Source organism: Portunus trituberculatus, chromosome 7 (genome assembly GCF_017591435.1).
Source record: "Portunus trituberculatus isolate SZX2019 chromosome 7, ASM1759143v1, whole genome shotgun sequence".
In the NCBI taxonomy this organism is placed as follows: domain Eukaryota; kingdom Metazoa; phylum Arthropoda; class Malacostraca; order Decapoda; family Portunidae; genus Portunus; species Portunus trituberculatus.
In genome coordinates this window covers 4,259,044-4,276,543 of record NC_059261.1, presented here as the reverse complement: position 1 = coordinate 4,276,543, position 17,500 = coordinate 4,259,044, and the positions used below count along the sequence as shown (strand labels likewise).

The 17,500-nt window shown below is 42.4% G+C and overlaps 3 protein-coding genes and 1 long non-coding RNA gene across 4 annotated transcripts in view; all 4 read right to left on the bottom strand.

Moving 5' to 3' along the window:
- LOC123519400 (armadillo repeat-containing protein 2-like) overlaps positions 1–137 on the bottom strand; it is a 25,872-nt gene extending 25,735 nt beyond the window's left edge. Inside the window, 1 exon segment of the mRNA XM_045280682.1 lies at positions 1–137. This exon segment is cut by the window's left edge and continues 213 nt beyond it. The gene's annotated coding sequence lies outside the window, so the exon portion shown is untranslated.
- An 896-nt stretch (positions 138–1,033) lies between these two features.
- LOC123498547 lies at positions 1,034–9,475 on the bottom strand. Its single transcript, XM_045245744.1, has 6 exons — positions 9,306–9,475; positions 7,563–7,707; positions 6,532–6,680; positions 2,640–2,751; positions 2,304–2,412; positions 1,034–1,898 (listed from the first exon to the last, which is right to left on the bottom strand). The coding sequence occupies exons 3-6, from the start codon at positions 6,640–6,642 to the stop codon at positions 1,679–1,681; spliced, it is 552 nt and encodes a 183-aa protein (XP_045101679.1). The 5' UTR covers positions 6,643–6,680; positions 7,563–7,707; positions 9,306–9,475; the 3' UTR covers positions 1,034–1,678.
- A 1,090-nt stretch (positions 9,476–10,565) lies between these two features.
- LOC123498541 lies at positions 10,566–13,729 on the bottom strand. Its single transcript, XM_045245730.1, has 4 exons — positions 13,548–13,729; positions 12,462–12,573; positions 12,125–12,233; positions 10,566–11,430 (listed from the first exon to the last, which is right to left on the bottom strand). Exons 1-4 carry the CDS (start codon positions 13,656–13,658, stop codon positions 11,211–11,213), a joined length of 552 nt encoding a protein of 183 aa, XP_045101665.1. The 5' UTR covers positions 13,659–13,729; the 3' UTR covers positions 10,566–11,210.
- Positions 13,730–15,141: 1,412 nt separating this feature from the next.
- Positions 15,142–17,500, bottom strand: part of LOC123498552 — a 3,972-nt gene continuing 1,613 nt past the window's right edge. Inside the window, exon 3 of the long non-coding RNA XR_006672711.1 lies at positions 15,142–15,301. This is a non-coding gene — a long non-coding RNA (uncharacterized LOC123498552). The remainder of the gene's footprint in view (positions 15,302–17,500) is intronic.

Here is a 17,500-nt window from a genome sequence, read left to right as displayed (position 1 = left end):
AGGCAGCTTATTCTTCTCACAGTGTAGAAGTCTTGTTCAACCGTTTGTAGAGCCGTAAAACACTCTTTGAATCCAGAGCCACTTCACCGAGAGCCTCTTGAGTACGTAAATCTTGTTAATAAGTCACTAGAACAGTAAAACACTCTTAATACCCCGCGTCACTTTAACTAGAGGCTTTTACAACTAGTGGAGGTGCTGTGCTGACCGACCCACCTCCTGCCACCTCCACCCTCACCGAAACATTGGAATTTGGCGGCAAGTGGAGCAGAGGGGAGAGGGAGGGGGAAGGTGGCGTCACTGTCTGTATGAGCGGACCAGCAGTGGACGTATTAACAAGCTCATTATTTGTTTGTTATTGAGAGTGATATTGATTCTACTGCATGCATAGCTACTACAACTTATCCACCACTTACATTCGTGGTAATAGTAGGTGTAACAATATCACCACGACTCACATACCAAACTGTTCACTTGTAAATAGCAGAAACTTTACAGAACGACTGGTTACGACTGATGTTTTACCTTGGTGCGGAGGAGGAGGAGGAGGAGGAGGAGGAGGAAAAAGGCAGGAAAGCAAAGGAGAAGAACGAAGGAATGACAGACGATAGGGATGAAGGAAGATGAAGAAGAGGAGAAAGATGATAACGTGTGGCAAACGGAACAACTGAACGATCACCAAGGAACCGAAAAAAAAAAAAAAAAAAAAAAAAAAAAAAAATTGATAAAAAGTGAACGGTACTTAATTATTTACTTATTTATTTATTTTTGTGAGTGAGGGGGGGGGAAGCTGGTGAAGGAAGGCGGAAAGAGTAAACAAAGAATGGAGGAAAGAGAAGGGGTAGGAACCAAGGAGAGGAAGAAGAGGAGAAAAAGAAGGAACAGACAAGACAATAAAGAAGAGTTTAGTCTCCGCCGCTACTGTCGACTGAGTGCCGTGGTGGTGGTGGTGGTGGTGGAAGCGGGAAGAATGCTACGATGAAACAAACAAATAATTTTCTTTTTACCATTTAAAGAGAGAAAGAAAGGGTTTGTATTTAAGAGAACCATTTATTTATGTCACTACAGAACACTACACAAATTTTAAGTGTTACTACAAAACAACTATACAAATCTTCAGTCTCAACATGAAGTAAACACTATTTCAACTGTTACAAGAATATACAAATGTTCTAATTTATACAAGACTACAATATTTTAGTTACAACAAACATACAATTTCTTTCCATCTTACAAAACAAATAACTTCTCAGGTGTAACTACATGCAAACTACAAATAATCTACAGTTTCTACAGTACAGCATTTCCTCAAGTGTATATTGTGTTCTCCAGTTAACATACTTCTAAATCTGTCTACGTTATCAAAAGGTAATCTATAAAGCCCCCTCTGTTCTCAAGCTACTGTGTTCTCTATTCCTCAGCAATATTCTCTACTCATTGTTCTCTACTATGTTCTCTAGTTTTATATTCCCAGTAATGTTCTTTGACCTGTAGTATTCTGTTCTTTAGCTGTTCACCCTCTAAATGTTTTCTATATTCCCATTAATGTTATGTTCCTTAGCCTGTTCTGTGTTCTATCGCAGCAAACATTCACTAAGTATTTATCAATGTTATTAGTTAGTTCCCACCATTCTACAACATTCTCTATCCCTTCTACAGCGCCTTCTGCAGCAGTACCTCTCTAGTCCACGTGCTTCTCCATGATACACAGCGGGCTCTTGTAGGTGAGGCAGTTCTCGTCTGACATCTGGAAGTAGCTCTCGTAGGTGAGGGCCAGACACTGTCCCGCCATGGGCTCAGAGGGGGCCCTGTTGAAGTGGTAGCAGTGCCCCTGGTTGGCGAGACGTGTTGCGTTGTTCAGGACACTCTCTACCAGCCGTGGTGTGCATCCCTCGGCGTACCTGTGGGCGTGGCAGGGTTTGGTGAGTGCTGGGAGGGTGTGTGTGTGTGTGTTATGTGGAGAGAGAGAGAGAGAGAGAGAGAGAGAGAGAGAGAGAGAGAGAGAGAGAGAGAGAGAGTGTGTGTGTGTGTGTGTGTGTGTCTCTAGCTTAGACGTTCTACACCCTGGGGGGGGGGGAGCACATCCTTCTAATGGGGAGAGATGTCTTTCTGTCTACATATTTGTCTCTCCCAGTCTGTGTATCTATCTATCTCTGTCTGTCTGTCTGTATTTTTATCTATATATCTACCTGTCTATCTTTCTGTCTGTCTGTCGTTGTCTATCTTTCAATCTGTCCCCTGTCTCTCTGTGCCTATTTATCTATCTCTGTCAATCTCCCTGTCTGTCTGTAGTGTCTGTCTCTTACCTGACGGCCCAGTAGGGGAGGCTGACGTCAATGGGGGAACGGTCCAGCCAGATCCAAGGAGAGGTTTCGTTCTGCCTTGTCCCTCCCAGCCAGAAGTCAGCGGTCATCTCTGTTAGGGAAGGGTAGGTTAAGTTGGGTTGGGTTAGTTTGGCTTTGTTTGGTTAGGTTTGGTTGAGTTTCTTTTCTTATTTTTTTTTAATTATGTTAAGTTATGATAGGTTAGGTTAAGATACATCAGGTTGAAATAAGAAAAAAGTAGAGAAGTGTTGCAATATTAATAAGAAAACAACAAATTTATCAAAACAAACACACACACACACACACACACACACACACGGTCCTGCTTGAGGTGCTGCACGAGGGTGGCGTAGAAGGCGTAGTCGCGGTTCAGGTTGAGCAGTTCCCCTCCGATGGTGTGACAGAACTGGTGAGCCTCGCCCCACGTCAGCTGCACCAACACAACACACAACACGTCACAACACACGCCACAGGAACGGCCGGGCATCACAACCTTACCTAACCTGACCTGACTTTACTTAACCTGACCCTAGGAGAGAGAGAGAGAGAGAGAGAGAGAGAGAGAGAGAGAGAGAGAGAGAGAGAGAGAGAGAGAGAGAGAGAGAGAGAGTATTTCTGAAACAGTGAAAACCTAGAATAAATACACACACAAATCTTAAGGTCATCTGACGCGGTTCTGTGTCTAGCTAGGATCTCACGTTATTGGAACCTTGGTGCGTTGAGCCACCACACAACATATAACATAACATAACATAACATAAATAATAGGATAACAAAGGGCCACCAGGGCCCATCTAGGTTATCCTGTATCAGTCGCACAGCGACCTCGTCATCAGTACTTAAAGATACACTTACAAGTACACAATACATTATATACTAATTCTAAATATTTGGCCCATTAACAGGGCTAAGTCCTGCAGTGAAATCCTCTACAATTTGTGGTCCCCATACATGGGGATCATGTCTTGTTTAACTATAGTAAATTTCTTATAAAAACTATCATGCAGTGCTATACATAATTATAAATCTAATAAATTTAAGTGCTTATCTAATCTGTTTTTAAACATTGTCAAACTAGTGCTATTTACAACCGTCTCTGGCAATGCATTCCAGAAGTCTACCACCCTATGACTAAAGAAATATTTTCTTATATCTAACCTGCAGCCTTGCTTTCTAATCTTCCTGCCATGATTTCTAGTCCTACTTCCTCCTCTAAGGTAAAGAAAGATCTCACATCTATGTAGTTTGTATCTGAGAACATTTTAAATAACTCTATCATATCCCTCTTATACATCTCCTCTCAAATGAAAACATGTTTAATTCCTTTAATCTATCTCTATACTCCAGGCACTTTAATGCTGGTATCATCCTAGTTGCTCTTCTCTGAACTGCTTCTAACATGTTGATATCCTGCCTATAGTGGGGTGACCAGGCCTGTATGCAATACTCTAAATGGGGCCTAACATAGGAATTATATAAGCTACGCACCACTTCCTTACTTTTATAACTAACATTTCTATTTATAAAACCCAGGATCCTATTTGCCCTATTTCTTGCTTCTAAACATTGCTTTGAAAATTTCATAGTCCTGTCTATCACTACTCCTAAATCCTTTCCTTCCTCTACTGCCTCTAGCCAACATCCCTCCATCTCATAGCTAAAGTTTGTGTTGTCTTTACCTAAATGCATAACCTGACACTTTTAGAATTAAACTCCATCTGCCACCTGTCTGCCCATGCTATCAGCCTGTCCAGGTCTCGTTGTATTCTGTAATTGTCCTTTTCACCCTGTACTGCACATGCTATCTTAGTATCATCTGCAAACTTTGATACTTTGCTACTAATTCCTATATCTAAATCGTTAATGTACACCAAGAAAAGAAGAGGTCCTAGCACTGATCCTTGGGGTACCCCACTAACCACTTCCTTCCACTCAGACATTGCCCCATTTAATACTACTCTCTGTTTCCTATCAGAAAGCCATTCACTAATCCAATCAACTAACCTACCCCTATCCCATGTAGTCTCAATTTGTACACTAGCCTCCTATGCGGTACCTTATCAAACGCCTTGCTAAAATCTAGATATATAACATCTATGCTATTTCCATCATCTAACTCCTTGGTAATATATTCTAAGATATCGAGCAAATTTGTAAGACAGGACCTCCCTGATCTAAAGCCATGTTGGGTATCTCTAATTAATCTATTCTCATTTAAATGCTCCCAAATACTACCCTTAATGATTTTCTCTAGTATCTTACATACTATACTAGTTAAACTGATCGGTCTATAATTATTCGCATCATCCTTCCTACCTTTTTAAATATTGGAGTAACATTAGCTAACTTCCAGTCCTGAGGTATCTCAGCAAACCTAAGTGATCTTTCAAAGATTAACTTAAGTGCTTCAGAAATACTGTCTACACCCTCCCTAAGTACTCTGGCATGTAGCTCATCAGGACCACTAGCTTTCCTATCGTCTAGTTCAAGAATAAATTTCCTAATAATTCCCGGTTTTATATCAATATTTTCTAAAGCTCTTAAACTACTCGTCGCACTGTTTGTAACAGGATTTCCTATTCTTTCCTAGTAAATACTGAAGAAAATTGTTCATTCAATAATTCTACTATGTCTTCATTTTGATCCACTACTACACCATCTTTTCTGAGTGGTCCAATCCTATCCTTATTTCTTTTATCACTGACCTTGTAATAACTATATAATTTTTGGGATCTTTACTCCCAGCTCTAGCTAGTTTTATCTCTGCCTGCCTTTTACTTTTTTTATAACCTTACTCAAATCATCTCTGACCTGTCTGTACCTAATCAAATCTACATCTTCCCACTTTTCTGCAACTCTCTGTATGCCCTCTTCTTCTCTCTGATCTGGCTACCTATCTCATGAGTCCACCATAATGGCTTCCTGTTTCTCTGCCTTATATCTTTGTAAGGGATACACTGCATCACTATACCCTTTACTACAACCTTAAAAATATCCCACATCTCCTGTGCAGTTTTATTTCCAAAACTATCTTCCCAGTTTACCTCTCCTAATAACTGACGTAACCTACCATAATTGCCTTTCTGATAGTTTGGGACTCTAGTCTTATTCACTATATTATCCCTACTGGAATTAATGATAAATCTAATTATATGATGGTCACTGTTTGCTAAAGTCTCTCCTACCTCAACTTCCTTTAAACAATGCTCAATATTTGTTAGTACTATGTCTAAAACCTTCCTCCCCTAGTAGGTTTATCTACCATCTGCACTAAATAGTTATCCTGAAAACTTTCCATAAACCTATTTTCACTAGCATCTCCTACCATCCTCTCCCAGTTTACTGACTTAAGATTAAAATCCCCTAAGATAATTGTCTGACTAGTACACCCCCTATTTATCTCATCTACCATAAGGTTGTCTACATCTGCTGACTGGTTAGGTGGTCTATAAAAAGCTCCTACTCTAATAACCTTACTTTTCTTTACTCTAACATCCAGCCATAAGGACTCTACTCTGTTATCTACCTTAATACCATTAACCTGTAGGCAATCCTACCCACCCGAGAGAGAATCTAAGAATGGAAGAATTCATTATATCAAAAACGCTATGAAAATCATTAAATGTTACTATTCTACTTTTGTTATCATTTCACCTGTCTTTTTCAATCAGTAACTCTGTAACTACAAGTACAAAATTTTAAAACAACATGGTGGTCGCGCGTGAGGCTGCACAGCGGGGCTTGGGAGGAGCGAGGAGGCTGGCGAGCCTAGTGGCCTGCCGTCCTCTCTCAGTCGCCATATGCCTCTCCTACACCCAGTAAATGACTTGACCATTTTTCTTCAGCAGAAGACCATGTTCCTTTCTTAACCAGAAAGTTGGTTTCCAAACTATAAAAGTTAGTGAAACCTAAATGTGGATGAAAAGAAACACTTGCTGTGGTGGTGAAGGAGCTCTGAGGAGGTGGGTTGCCAGCTCACAACTGTCGTTGTCTACCTAACAACACAGTGCTGGATGTGCGGGTATTTAAGAAACAGAAATACAACTTTTGTGTCCTAGCACAACACAATGGTAGGTTCACCTACTAAACACATTTTTAGAAGTTTAAGAAAACGAGGGAGAGATCCCAAATAAACCTTAACACAAAAACAATAAAATAAAATTTAATGAAACAACAACCACCACCACCACCACCACCACCACACACTCACATTGCCAGGGTAGAACACGGAGACACACGCATCCCCGACTTTGGTGAACAGCTGCGGGCACTCATCGTGCTGCATGGTGTGGCTGACCTGCGCTGTGAACTCCTCGCCCATAGCCTCCGACACGCCCAGCTCAGTCAGTCCCTCGTCACCTGCACACAAAATAGGGCACTCAGATTTTCTTTTTTTTTTTTTATGAAAGAGGGCAAAGCTGGCCAAGGGCAACAAAAAAATAAATAAATAAATAAAAAAATGTCCACTTAGTTGCCAGTCCCCTTGCAGGTCTGAAAGAGTTAGCCAAGAGAAAGGGCTAAATGTGTTCAAAGCTCCTTCTTTAATGAAGTCAAGTCACAGGAAGTTGGAAATAGAGAAGCAGACAGGGAGTTCCAGAGTTTGCAAGAGAAAGGTATAAAAGATTGAGAGTACTGGTTAACTCTTGCATTAGGGAGTTGGAGAGAATAGGAGTGAGAGGAAGAAGGAAGTGTTGAGCAGTATGAGTGGGGGGAGGAGGGAAGGCGTACAATTAGCAAGATCAAAAGAGCAGTTAGCATGAAAATAGCAAGAGATGCAACATTCTGCCGGTGAGAAAGAGGCTGAAGACAGTCAGTCAGAGGAAAGGCGTTGATGAGATGAAAAGCTGAAAGGACCTGTTACAAGGGTCCTTACAAAACTAATACAGAGAAGGAGGGCATAGTTCAACGGATGACTGCGACAAATACAAAGAAAAGTGGAGGTATTTGGGACACCTGCGAGAAATACAAAGAGAACGGGTATTTTAAAGGGCAACTGCAACATTTTAAGAGAAAACTGCGACAAATATAAAGAAAACTGGGTATTATACGTGGCAAATGCGACATTTCAAGCAACTGTGACAAATATGAAGAAAACTGGGTATTTTAGGTCACTGGTGATATTTCAAGAGGCAACTGTCACGAATATGAAGAAAACTGGAGTATTTCAAGGGACAACTGTGACAAATATAAAGAAAACTGGGTATTATACTTGGCAACTGCGACATTTCAAGGGACACACACACAAAGGTTTGGGTGGCTGCGTCTCTCCTGCTTTGCTTGGTGGTGTGTTCAGCGTTGTGTGTAGCGCCGCCTCCCTCGCCCTGCTGGCTGGGGCGTGGTGCAGGCTGTGGCAGGTGTGTGTGGGCGCTTACAGCCACTGACAACACTAAGGGAGTGAATGAAGTTGTGACTTAATTGATATTTTCAATTTAAAAATGAAACTTGTAGTGGATACGTGTGAAACCAGCTGTCATTACATTCTTTTTACAAAACACACACACACACACACACACACACACACACACACACACACACACACACACACACACACACGATTTATACGACAAAGACACGGTAACGCGCGCGCACACACACACACACACACACACGTCACTCTGCATAACCATATGAATTACTAAAGATAGAGGAACACACACACACACACACACACACACACACACACACACACACACACACACACACACACACACACACTACATCACGATTTATACAACGAAATACACGGTAACACACACACACACACACACACACACACACACACACACACACACACACTACATCACGATTTATACAACGAAAGACACGGTAAACACACACACACACACACACACACACACACACACACACACACACACACAAACAAATATACACACACACAAACACACACACACACACACACACACACACACAGTGCAGGAAAGAGGGAGGGAGGGAGGGAGGGAGGGAGGGTGGATGGATGGGTTGGGGTGGGTGGGAGGGAGGAAGGGAGGGAGGGATCCAGGTCTGGGTCTGGGTCCAGCCGGTGGGCGCCCCCCGTTGATGACGTCACAAATATACGTTACGCAAACCATTTTGAAAATGACGATTCTCAAAAAGGCAGCTGGACATGAATGCTACATAAATTCTGACTTGTCACCAATCAAAACTAATTCCTAAAATATAAAAATGTTGCCGGGTTGGGCAATAATAGAAATATTTTAAAAATACCGTAAATAAAAGTGTTATAATATCGACATGCTTAAACACAACTTTAAAGCCCACCAATCTTATTCATCACAATCAATAACACTTTTTCAAAATATGAATTACTTCCACAGCGTATCAAAACTTGGCAACAACTTAAAATAAAAAAATAATTGTCTCGTAAATTGTCACATTTACACACTTTAACGGCACTATAAATCACTCTTAAAGTCCACACATGTGGCTTATGAGGAGTAAAACACACTTTAACCATCATAAACGATTTTTTGAAAACGCAAACATTTCATTACTGCTTGAAATAAAAAATCAATGATACGTAGTTAGAAAATTTGCAAAGGAAACTGGGCTCTCATCTTAGCCCTAAACACCCGCTAGATCACCGTATTTCAAGCAACACAAGCACGGAACACACTTCAAACACTCCTAAACACATGTAGAAAGCATCAAAACTTATTTGTGAGGCGAAATAAGTGAGCTGAGAAAAAATAGAAATAGTACTGGGAGGCAGGGCAGGCTGGGAGCTGCCGATGACGTCATCAAGATAGCCGCCCGCCCGCCCGCCACAGCCAGCCGCCTTATCACCTCACTGGGCCTTTCTGACACACAACGCCGGCAATGAGGATGTGTCTCAACAGCTGACATGAAAGACTAGGCATGCACCTCCACTTTGTGACAAGTCTGGCTTATAATAAGTAACAAATAAAGCACACCAGGGCTGAGACACGCCCACCGCCGCTACCCTTCCCTTGGTTTACTGACCTTTCTAGCGGCTTTCAAGTTTCTGCAGGCGTTAATTCAATGATGCATCGTCCTGGAGGTTACAGCGGTCAAGTTAAGAGCAGATGACGACTGGTTAGGACCGTGAAATGTTGAGTTGTATCATAATTTGGTGGTGAAGGCTGTTTCTGGCTACCACACACCTCCCACTGCGATTGTTTTCCAAGGCAGCACACACAAGTAACCGGGTTTTAAAGGCAGCTTATTTTTCTCACAGTGTAGAAGTCTTGTTCAACCGTTTGTAGAGCCGTAAAACACTCTTTGAATCCAGAGCCACTTCACCGAGAGCCTCTTGAGTACGTAAATCTTGTTAATAAGTCACTAGAACAGTAAAAACACTCTTAATACCCCGCGTCACTTTAACTAGAGGCTTTTACAACTAGTGGAGGTGCTGTGCTGACCGACCCACCTCCTGCCACCTCCACCCTCACCGAAACATTGGAATTTGGCGGCAAGTGGAGCAGAGGGGAGAGGGAGGGGAAGGTGGCGTCACTGTCTGTATGAGCGGACCAGCAGTGGACGTATTAACAAGCTCATTATTTGTTTGTTATTGAGAGTGATATTGATTCTACTGCATGCATAGCTACTACAACTTATCCACCACTTACATTCGTGGTAATAGTAGGTGTAACAATATCACCACGACTCACATACCAAACTGTTCACTTGTAAATAGCAGAAACTTTACAGAACGACTGGTTACGACTGATGTTTTACCTTGGTGCGTCTCTGGAGGAGGAGGAGGAGGAGGAGGAAAAAGGCAGGAAAGCAAAGGAGAAGAACGAAGGAATGACAGACGATAGGGATGAAGGAAGATGAAGAAGAGGAGAAAGATGATAACGTGTGGCAAACGGAACAACTGAACGATCACCAAGGAACCGGAAAAAAGAGAAAAAGAAAAAAACGAAAAAAAAAAAAAATTCATAACAAAAGTGAACGGTACTTAATTATTTACTTATTTATTTTTGTGAGTGAGTGACGGAGGAGGGGGGGAAGCTGGTGAAGGAAGGCGGAAAGAGTAAACAAAGAATGGAGGAAAGAGAAGGGGTAGGAACCAAGGAGAGGAAGAAGAGGAGAAAAAGAAGGAACAGACAAGACAATAAAGAAGAGTTTAGTCTCCGCCGCTACTGTCGACTGAGTGCCGTGGTGGTGGTGGTGGTGGTGGAAGCGGGAAGAATGCTACGATGAAACAAACAAATAATTTTCTTTTTACCATTTAAAGAGAGAAAGAAAGGGTTTGTATTTAAGAGAACCATTTATTTATGTCACTACAGAACACTACACAAATTTTAAGTGTTACTACAAAACAACTATACAAATCTTCAGTCTCAACATGAAGTAAACACTATTTCAACTGTTACAAGAATATACAAATGTTCTAATTTATACAAGACTACAATATTTTAGTTACAACAAACATACAATTTCTTTCCATCTTACAAAACAAATAACTTCTCAGGTGTAACTACATGCAAACTACAAATAATCTACAGTTTCTACAGTACAGCATTTCCTCAAGTGTATATTGTGTTCTCCAGTTAACATACTTCTAAATCTGTCTACGTTATCAAAAGGTAATCTATAAAGCCCCCTCTGTTCTCAAGCTACTGTGTTCTCTATTCCTCAGCAATATTCTCTACTCATTGTTCTCTACTATGTTCTCTAGTTTTATATTCCCAGTAATGTTCTTTGACCTGTAGTATTCTGTTCTTTAGCTGTTCACCCTCTAAATGTTTTCTATATTCCCATTAATGTTATGTTCCTTAGCCTGTTCTGTGTTCTATCGCAGCAAACATTCACTAAGTATTTATCAATGTTATTAGTTAGTTCCCACCATTCTACAACATTCTCTATCCCTTCTACAGCGCCTTCTGCAGCAGTACCTCTCTAGTCCACGTGCTTCTCCATGATACACAGCGGGCTCTTGTAGGTGAGGCAGTTCTCGTCTGACATCTGGAAGTAGCTCTCGTAGGTGAGGGCCAGACACTGTCCCGCCATGGGCTCAGAGGGGGCCCTGTTGAAGTGGTAGCAGTGCCCCTGGTTGGCGAGACGTGTTGCGTTGTTCAGGACACTCTCTACCAGACGTGGTGTGCATCCCTCGGCGTACCTGTGGGCGTGGCAGGGTTTGGTGAGTGCTGGGAGGGTGTGGTGTGTGTTATGTGGCGGCTGGGTATGAGAGAGAGAGAGAGAGAGAGAGAGAGAGAGAGAGAGAGAGAGAGAGAGAGAGAGTGTGTGTGTGTGAGAGAGAGTGTGTGTGTGTTTCACTGTTTTCACTGTTTGATCTGCTGCAGTCTCTGACGAGACAGAGACGTTACCCTACGGAACGAGAGAGAGAGAGAGAGAGAGAGAGAGGGACAACAAGGTCACAACTCCTCGATTTACATCAGGTACCTACTCACTGCTAGGTGAACACTCAACACTGAACAGTGAACAGGTGCTACACTTGTGTGTGTGTGTGTGTGTGTGTGTGTGTGTGTGTGTGTGTGTGTGTGTGTGTGTGTGTGTGTGTGTGTGTGTGTGTACCGTCTCTCTAGCTTAGACGTTCTACACCTAGGGGGAGCACATCCTTCTAATGGGGAGGGATGTCTTTCTGTCTACCTATTTGTCTCTCCCAGTCTGTGTATCTATCTATCTCTGTCTGTCTGTCTGTATTTTTATCTATATATCTACCTGTCTCTCTCTTTCTGTCTATCTTTCTGTCTGTCTGTCGTTGTCTATCTTTCAATCTGTCCCCTGTCTCTCTGTGCCTATTTATCTATCTCTGTCAATCTCCCTGTCTGTCTGTAGTGTCTGTCTCTTACCTGACGGCCCAGTAGGGGAGGCTGACGTCAATGGGGGAACGGTCCAGCCAGATCCAAGGAGAGGTTTCGTTCTGCCTTGTCCCTCCCAGCCAGAAGTCAGCGGTCATCTCTGTTAGGGAAGGGTAGGTTAAGTTGGGTTGGGTTAGTTTGGCTTTGTTTGGTTAGGTTTGGTTGAGTTTCTTTTCTTATTTTTTTTTTTTATGTTAAGTTATGATAGGTTAGGTTAAGATACATCAGGTTGAAATAAGAAAAAAGTAGAGAAGTGTTGCAATACTAATAAGAAAACAACAAATTAATCAAAACAAACACACACACACACACACACACACACACTCACGGTGCTGCTTGAGGTGCTGCACGAGGGTGGCGTAGAAGGCGTAGTCGCGGTTCAGGTTGAGCAGTTCCCCTCCGATGGTGTGACAGAACTGGTGAGCCTCGCCCCACGTCAGCTGCACCAACACAACACACAACACGTCACAACACACGCCACAGGAACGGCCGGGCATCACAACCTTGCCTAACCTGACCTGACTTTACTTAACCTGACCCTAGGAGAGAGAGAGAGAGAGAGAGAGAGAGAGAGAGAGAGAGAGAGAGAGAGAGAGAGAGAGAGAGAGAGTATTTGTGAAACAGTGAAAACCTAGAATAAATACACACACAAATCTTAAGGTCATCTGACGCGGTTGTGTGTCTAGCTAGGATCTCACGTTATTGGAACCTTGGTGCGTTGAGCCACCACACAACATTAGGCAATCCTACCCACCCGAGAGAGAATCTAAGAATGGAAGAATTCATTATATCAAAAACGCTATGAAAATCATTAAATGTTACTATTCTACTTTTGTTATCATTTCACCTGTCTTTTTCAATCAGTAACTCTGTAACTACAAGTACAACATTTTAAAACAACATGGTGGTCGCGCGTGAGGCTGCACAGCGGGGCTTGGGAGGAGGAGGAGACTGGAGCCTAGTGGCCTGCTGTCCTCTCTCAGTCGCCATATGCCTCTCCTACACCCAGTAAATGACTTGACCATTTTTCTTCAGCAGAAGACCATGTTCCTCTCTTAACCAGAAAGTTGGTTTCCAAACTATAAAAGTTAGTGAAACCTAAATGTGGATGAAAAGAAACACTTGCTGTGGTGGTGAAGGAGCTCTGAGGAGGTGGGTTGCCAGCTCACAACTGTCGTTGTCTACCTAACAACACAGTGCTGGATGTGCGGGTATTTAAGAAACAGAAATAGAACTTTTGTGTCCTAGCACAACACAATGGTAGGTTCACCTACTAAACACATTTTTAGAAGTTTAAGAAAACGAGGGAGAGATCCCAAATAAACCTTAACACAAAAACAATAAAATAAAATTTAATGAAACAACAACCACCACCACAACCACCACCACCACCGCCACACCCCTACACACTCACATTGCCAGGGTAGAACACGGAGACACACGCATCCCCGACTTTGGTGAACAGCTGCGGGCACTCATCGTGCTGCATGGTGTGGCTGACCTGCGCTGTGAACTCCTCGCCCATAGCCTCCGACACGCCCAGCTCAGTCAGTCCCTCGTCACCTGCACACAAAATAGGGCACTCAGATTTTTTATTAATTTTTTTTATGAAAGAGGGCAAAGCTGGCCAAGGACAACAAAAAAATAAAATAAACAAATAAAACTAAATAAAAAAATGTCCACTTAGTTGCCAGTCCCCTTGCAGGTCTGAAAGAGTTAGCCAAGAGAAAGGGCTAAATGTCTTCAAAGCTCCTTCTTTAATGAAGTCAAGTCACAGGAAGTTGGAAATAGAGAAGCAGACAGGGAGTTCCAGAGTTTGCAAGAGAAAGGTATAAAAGATTGAGAGTACTGGTTAACTCTTGCATTAGGGAGTTGGAGAGAATAGGAATGAGAGGAAGAAGGAAGTGTTGAGCAGTATGAGTGGGGGGAGGAGGGAAGGCATACAATTAGCAAGATCAAAAGAGCAGTTAGCATGAAAATAGCAAGAGATGCAACATTCTGCCGGTGAGAAAGAGGCTGAAGACAGTCAGTCAGAGGAAAGGCGTTGATGAGATGAAAAGCTGAAAGGACCTGTTACAAGGGCCCTTACAAAACTAATACAGAGAAGGAGGGCATAGTTCAACGGATGACTGCGACAAATACAAAGAAAAGTGGAGGTATTTGGGACACCTGCGACAAGTACAAAGAAAACGGCTATTTTAAAGGGCAACTGCAACATTTTAAGAGAAAACTGCGACAAATATAAAGAAAACTGGGTATTATACGTGGCAACTGCGACATTTCAAGAGGCAACTGTGACAAATATGAAGAAAACTGGGTATTTTAAGTCACTGGTGATATTTCAAGAGGCAACTGTCACGAATATGAAGAAAACTGGAGTATTTTAAGGGACAACGGTGACAAATATAAAGAAAACTGGGGTGTTTCAAGAGACAACTGTGACAAATGCAAAAAAACAAAAAAAAAACAAAGGAAGTGCACCAGTGTTACCAACTCAGCAAGTGTATGAGGTTGCCACAAGTCTCCTGATATTCCAATATACGTACTGTTTGTACAGTTCCATATGGGAAGTAAAAGAAATATAATGATATTCTTCCGAAGCCTTCAATATTCACTGATTAAAGACACTCATTCACGGCAGCTAAACAAACATTATGCAGCAAAATATTTGAATGGCAGCCGCTTTGGCGGGAGGTGTCGGCTGCCACACCGTCTCCGGGGTGAACTAGGGTGAACTGGAATGGACTGGGAGGAACTGGGGTGTGCTGGGGTGAACTTGAATGAACTGGGAGGAACTGGGGTGTGCTGGGGTGAACTGGGGTGAACTGCAATGGACTGGGAGGAACTGGGGTGTGCTGGGGTGAACTGGGGTGAACTGCAATGGACTGGGAGGAACTGGGGTGTGCTGGGGTGAAAATGTGGTGTGCTTGTGTGTACTGGGTGAACTGAGAGAGAGAGAGAGAGAGAGAGAGAGAGAGAGAGAGAGAGAGAGAGAGAGAGAGAGAGAGAGAGAGAGAGAGCAGCACACAGCCACACTCACGTTACAGAGCAAGGAGTCCTCATCAGAGCCGTCGCCACAGTCATTGTCCCCGTCACAGACGTAGCGAATCCTGGTGCACCTGTTCCTGTCCTTGCAGCGAATCTGATCACTCTCCGGGCACGTGTCACCTGAGTGGGGGAAAAGGGCACGGCTGAGGACATAGTGAAGGCACAGGTAAGGACACACAGCCTTTGGAAAGTAATGGAGATGCTAAAACACCCTTAAAAACACACGTAACTTCAACTAGAGCCTATGGAAAGTAGTGGAATGTTAACATCATTAAAAACAAAAGTATCTTCAATTCGAGCCTTTATAAAGTAATGGAGATGCTAAAACACCTTTAAAAACACACGTAACCTCAAGTCGACCTTTTGGAAAGTAATGGAGATGCTAAAACGCCCTTGTAAACACACATAACTTCAACTAGAGCCTTTAGAAAGTAGTGAAATGCTAAAACGCACTTAAAAAAAACACTTAACTTCAACTAGAGCCTTTTGGAAAGCAGAGATGCTAAAAACACCGTTAAAAACACACGAAAATTCAACTAGAGCCTCTGGAAAGTATTGAAGAAACAAGAACACACTTAAAAACACACCAAAATTCAACTACAGCCTTTGAAAAATAGAGATGCTGATTTGCTAGAACACCCTTACCAACACACGTAACTTCAACTGGAGCACTTTGGAAATTAGTGAGATGCTAAAAACACCCATAAGAAATTAAGGACACACGCAACTTCAACTAGAGCCTTTGAAAAGTAAAGATAATATAAACACTCTTACGAACACACGTAACTTCAACCAGAGCCCTTTGAAAAGTACTGAGATGCTAAAACACTCTTAAAAAACACACGTAACTTAACTAGAGTCTCTGGGAAGGAGTTCAGATGCTAAAACACTTAAAAAACACACGTAACTTAACTAGAGCCTCTGGGAAGGAGTTCAGATGCTAAAACACTCTTAAAACACACTTAACTTCAACAAGAGCCTCTGGAAAGTAATGAGATACTAAAAACACCCTTAAAACACAATTCACTTCAACTAGAGTCTTTGGAAAGTAGATATAATAAAAACGCCCTTACAAACACAACTTCAACTAGAGCCTCTGGGAAGTAGTGTAGATGTTAAAACACTCTTAAAACACACTTAACTTCAACAACAGTCTATGGAAAATATTGGAGATGCTAAAACACTCTTAAAAACCTACTTTACTTCAAATAGACCCTTTGGAAAGTAGTGGAGAAGTAAAGACACCCTTTAGAACACACTTAACTTCAACTCGACCCTTTGGAAAGTAAAAAAATAAAACACCCTTAAAACACACGTCACTTCAACTAGAGCCTCTGGAAACTAATGGAGATGCTGACACACCCTTAAGAACACACGTCACTTCAACTAGAGCCTCTGGAAACTAATGGAGATGCTGACACACCCTTAAGAACACACGTCACTTCAACTAGAGCCATTTGAGAAGTAATGAGATGTTAAAATCCACTTAAAAACTCATTTAAGTTCAACTAGAGCCTCTGGAAAGTAGTGGAGATGTATGAACACAGGAGGGATAAGAAGTGATGGTGAGTGAAGGATGTAAGGCCCGCAGCAGGAGGAGGTTGGGGAAGGAGAGGAGGCCCTGAGAGAATGTTGTGGAGGTGTGGGTGAGAAATGTGGACGTTGGTGTGTCAGGACAGGCGAGAGGGATGTGTGGCCAGCACTAACAGCCGCATGAAGAGATGGTCTTGAAACCTCCCTCTTCAATGAGTTCAGGTGAAAATACAGAAGTAGGCAAGGAGTTCTATGCCAGGGAAATGGGTGAAGGATTGAGAGTACTGGTTAACTCTTGCATTAGAGAGGTGGACAGAATAGTGGTGAAGGATTGAGAGTACTGGTTAACTCTTGCATTAGAGAGGTGGACAGAATAGTGGTGAAGGATTGAGAGTACTGGTTAACTCTTGCATTAAAGAGGTGGACAGAATAGTGGTGAAGGATTGAGAGTACTGGTTAACTCTTGCATGGACAGAATAGTGGTGAAGGATTGAGAGTACTGGTTAACTCTTGCATTAGAGAGGTGGACAGAATAGTGGTGAAGGATTGAGAGTACTGGTTAACTCTAGAGAGGTGGACAGAATAGTGGTGAAGGATTGAGAGTACTGGTTAACTCTTGCATTAGAGAGGTGGACAGAATAGTGGTGAAGGATTGAGAGTACTGGTTAACTCTTGCATCAGAGAGGTGGACAGAATAGTGGTGAAGGATTGAGAGTACTGGTTAACTCTTGCATTAGAGAGGTGGACAGAATAGTGGTGAAGGATTGAGAGTACTGGTTAACTCTT

Excerpts from the sequence above, each read along its gene's own strand:
- LOC123498547 (XM_045245744.1), bottom strand. The coding sequence starts at position 6,642 with ATGGGCGAGGAGTTCACAGCGCAGGTCAGCCACACCATGCAGCACGAT. Across the intron at positions 2,413-2,639 it reads GCAGCACCTCAAGCAGGACC|AGATGACCGCTGACTTCTGG; the intron begins GTGTGTGTGTGT and ends CTTCCCTAACAG. Across the intron at positions 1,899-2,303 it reads CTCCCCTACTGGGCCGTCAG|GTACGCCGAGGGATGCACAC; the intron begins GTAAGAGACAGA and ends CCACGCCCACAG.
- LOC123498541 (XM_045245730.1), bottom strand. The coding sequence starts at position 13,658 with ATGGGCGAGGAGTTCACAGCGCAGGTCAGCCACACCATGCAGCACGAT. Across the intron at positions 12,574-13,547 it reads CCGTGTTCTACCCTGGCAAT|CTGACGTGGGGCGAGGCTCA; the intron begins GTGAGTGTGTAG and ends GTGTTGGTGCAG. Across the intron at positions 11,431-12,124 it reads CTCCCCTACTGGGCCGTCAG|GTACGCCGAGGGATGCACAC; the intron begins GTAAGAGACAGA and ends CCACGCCCACAG.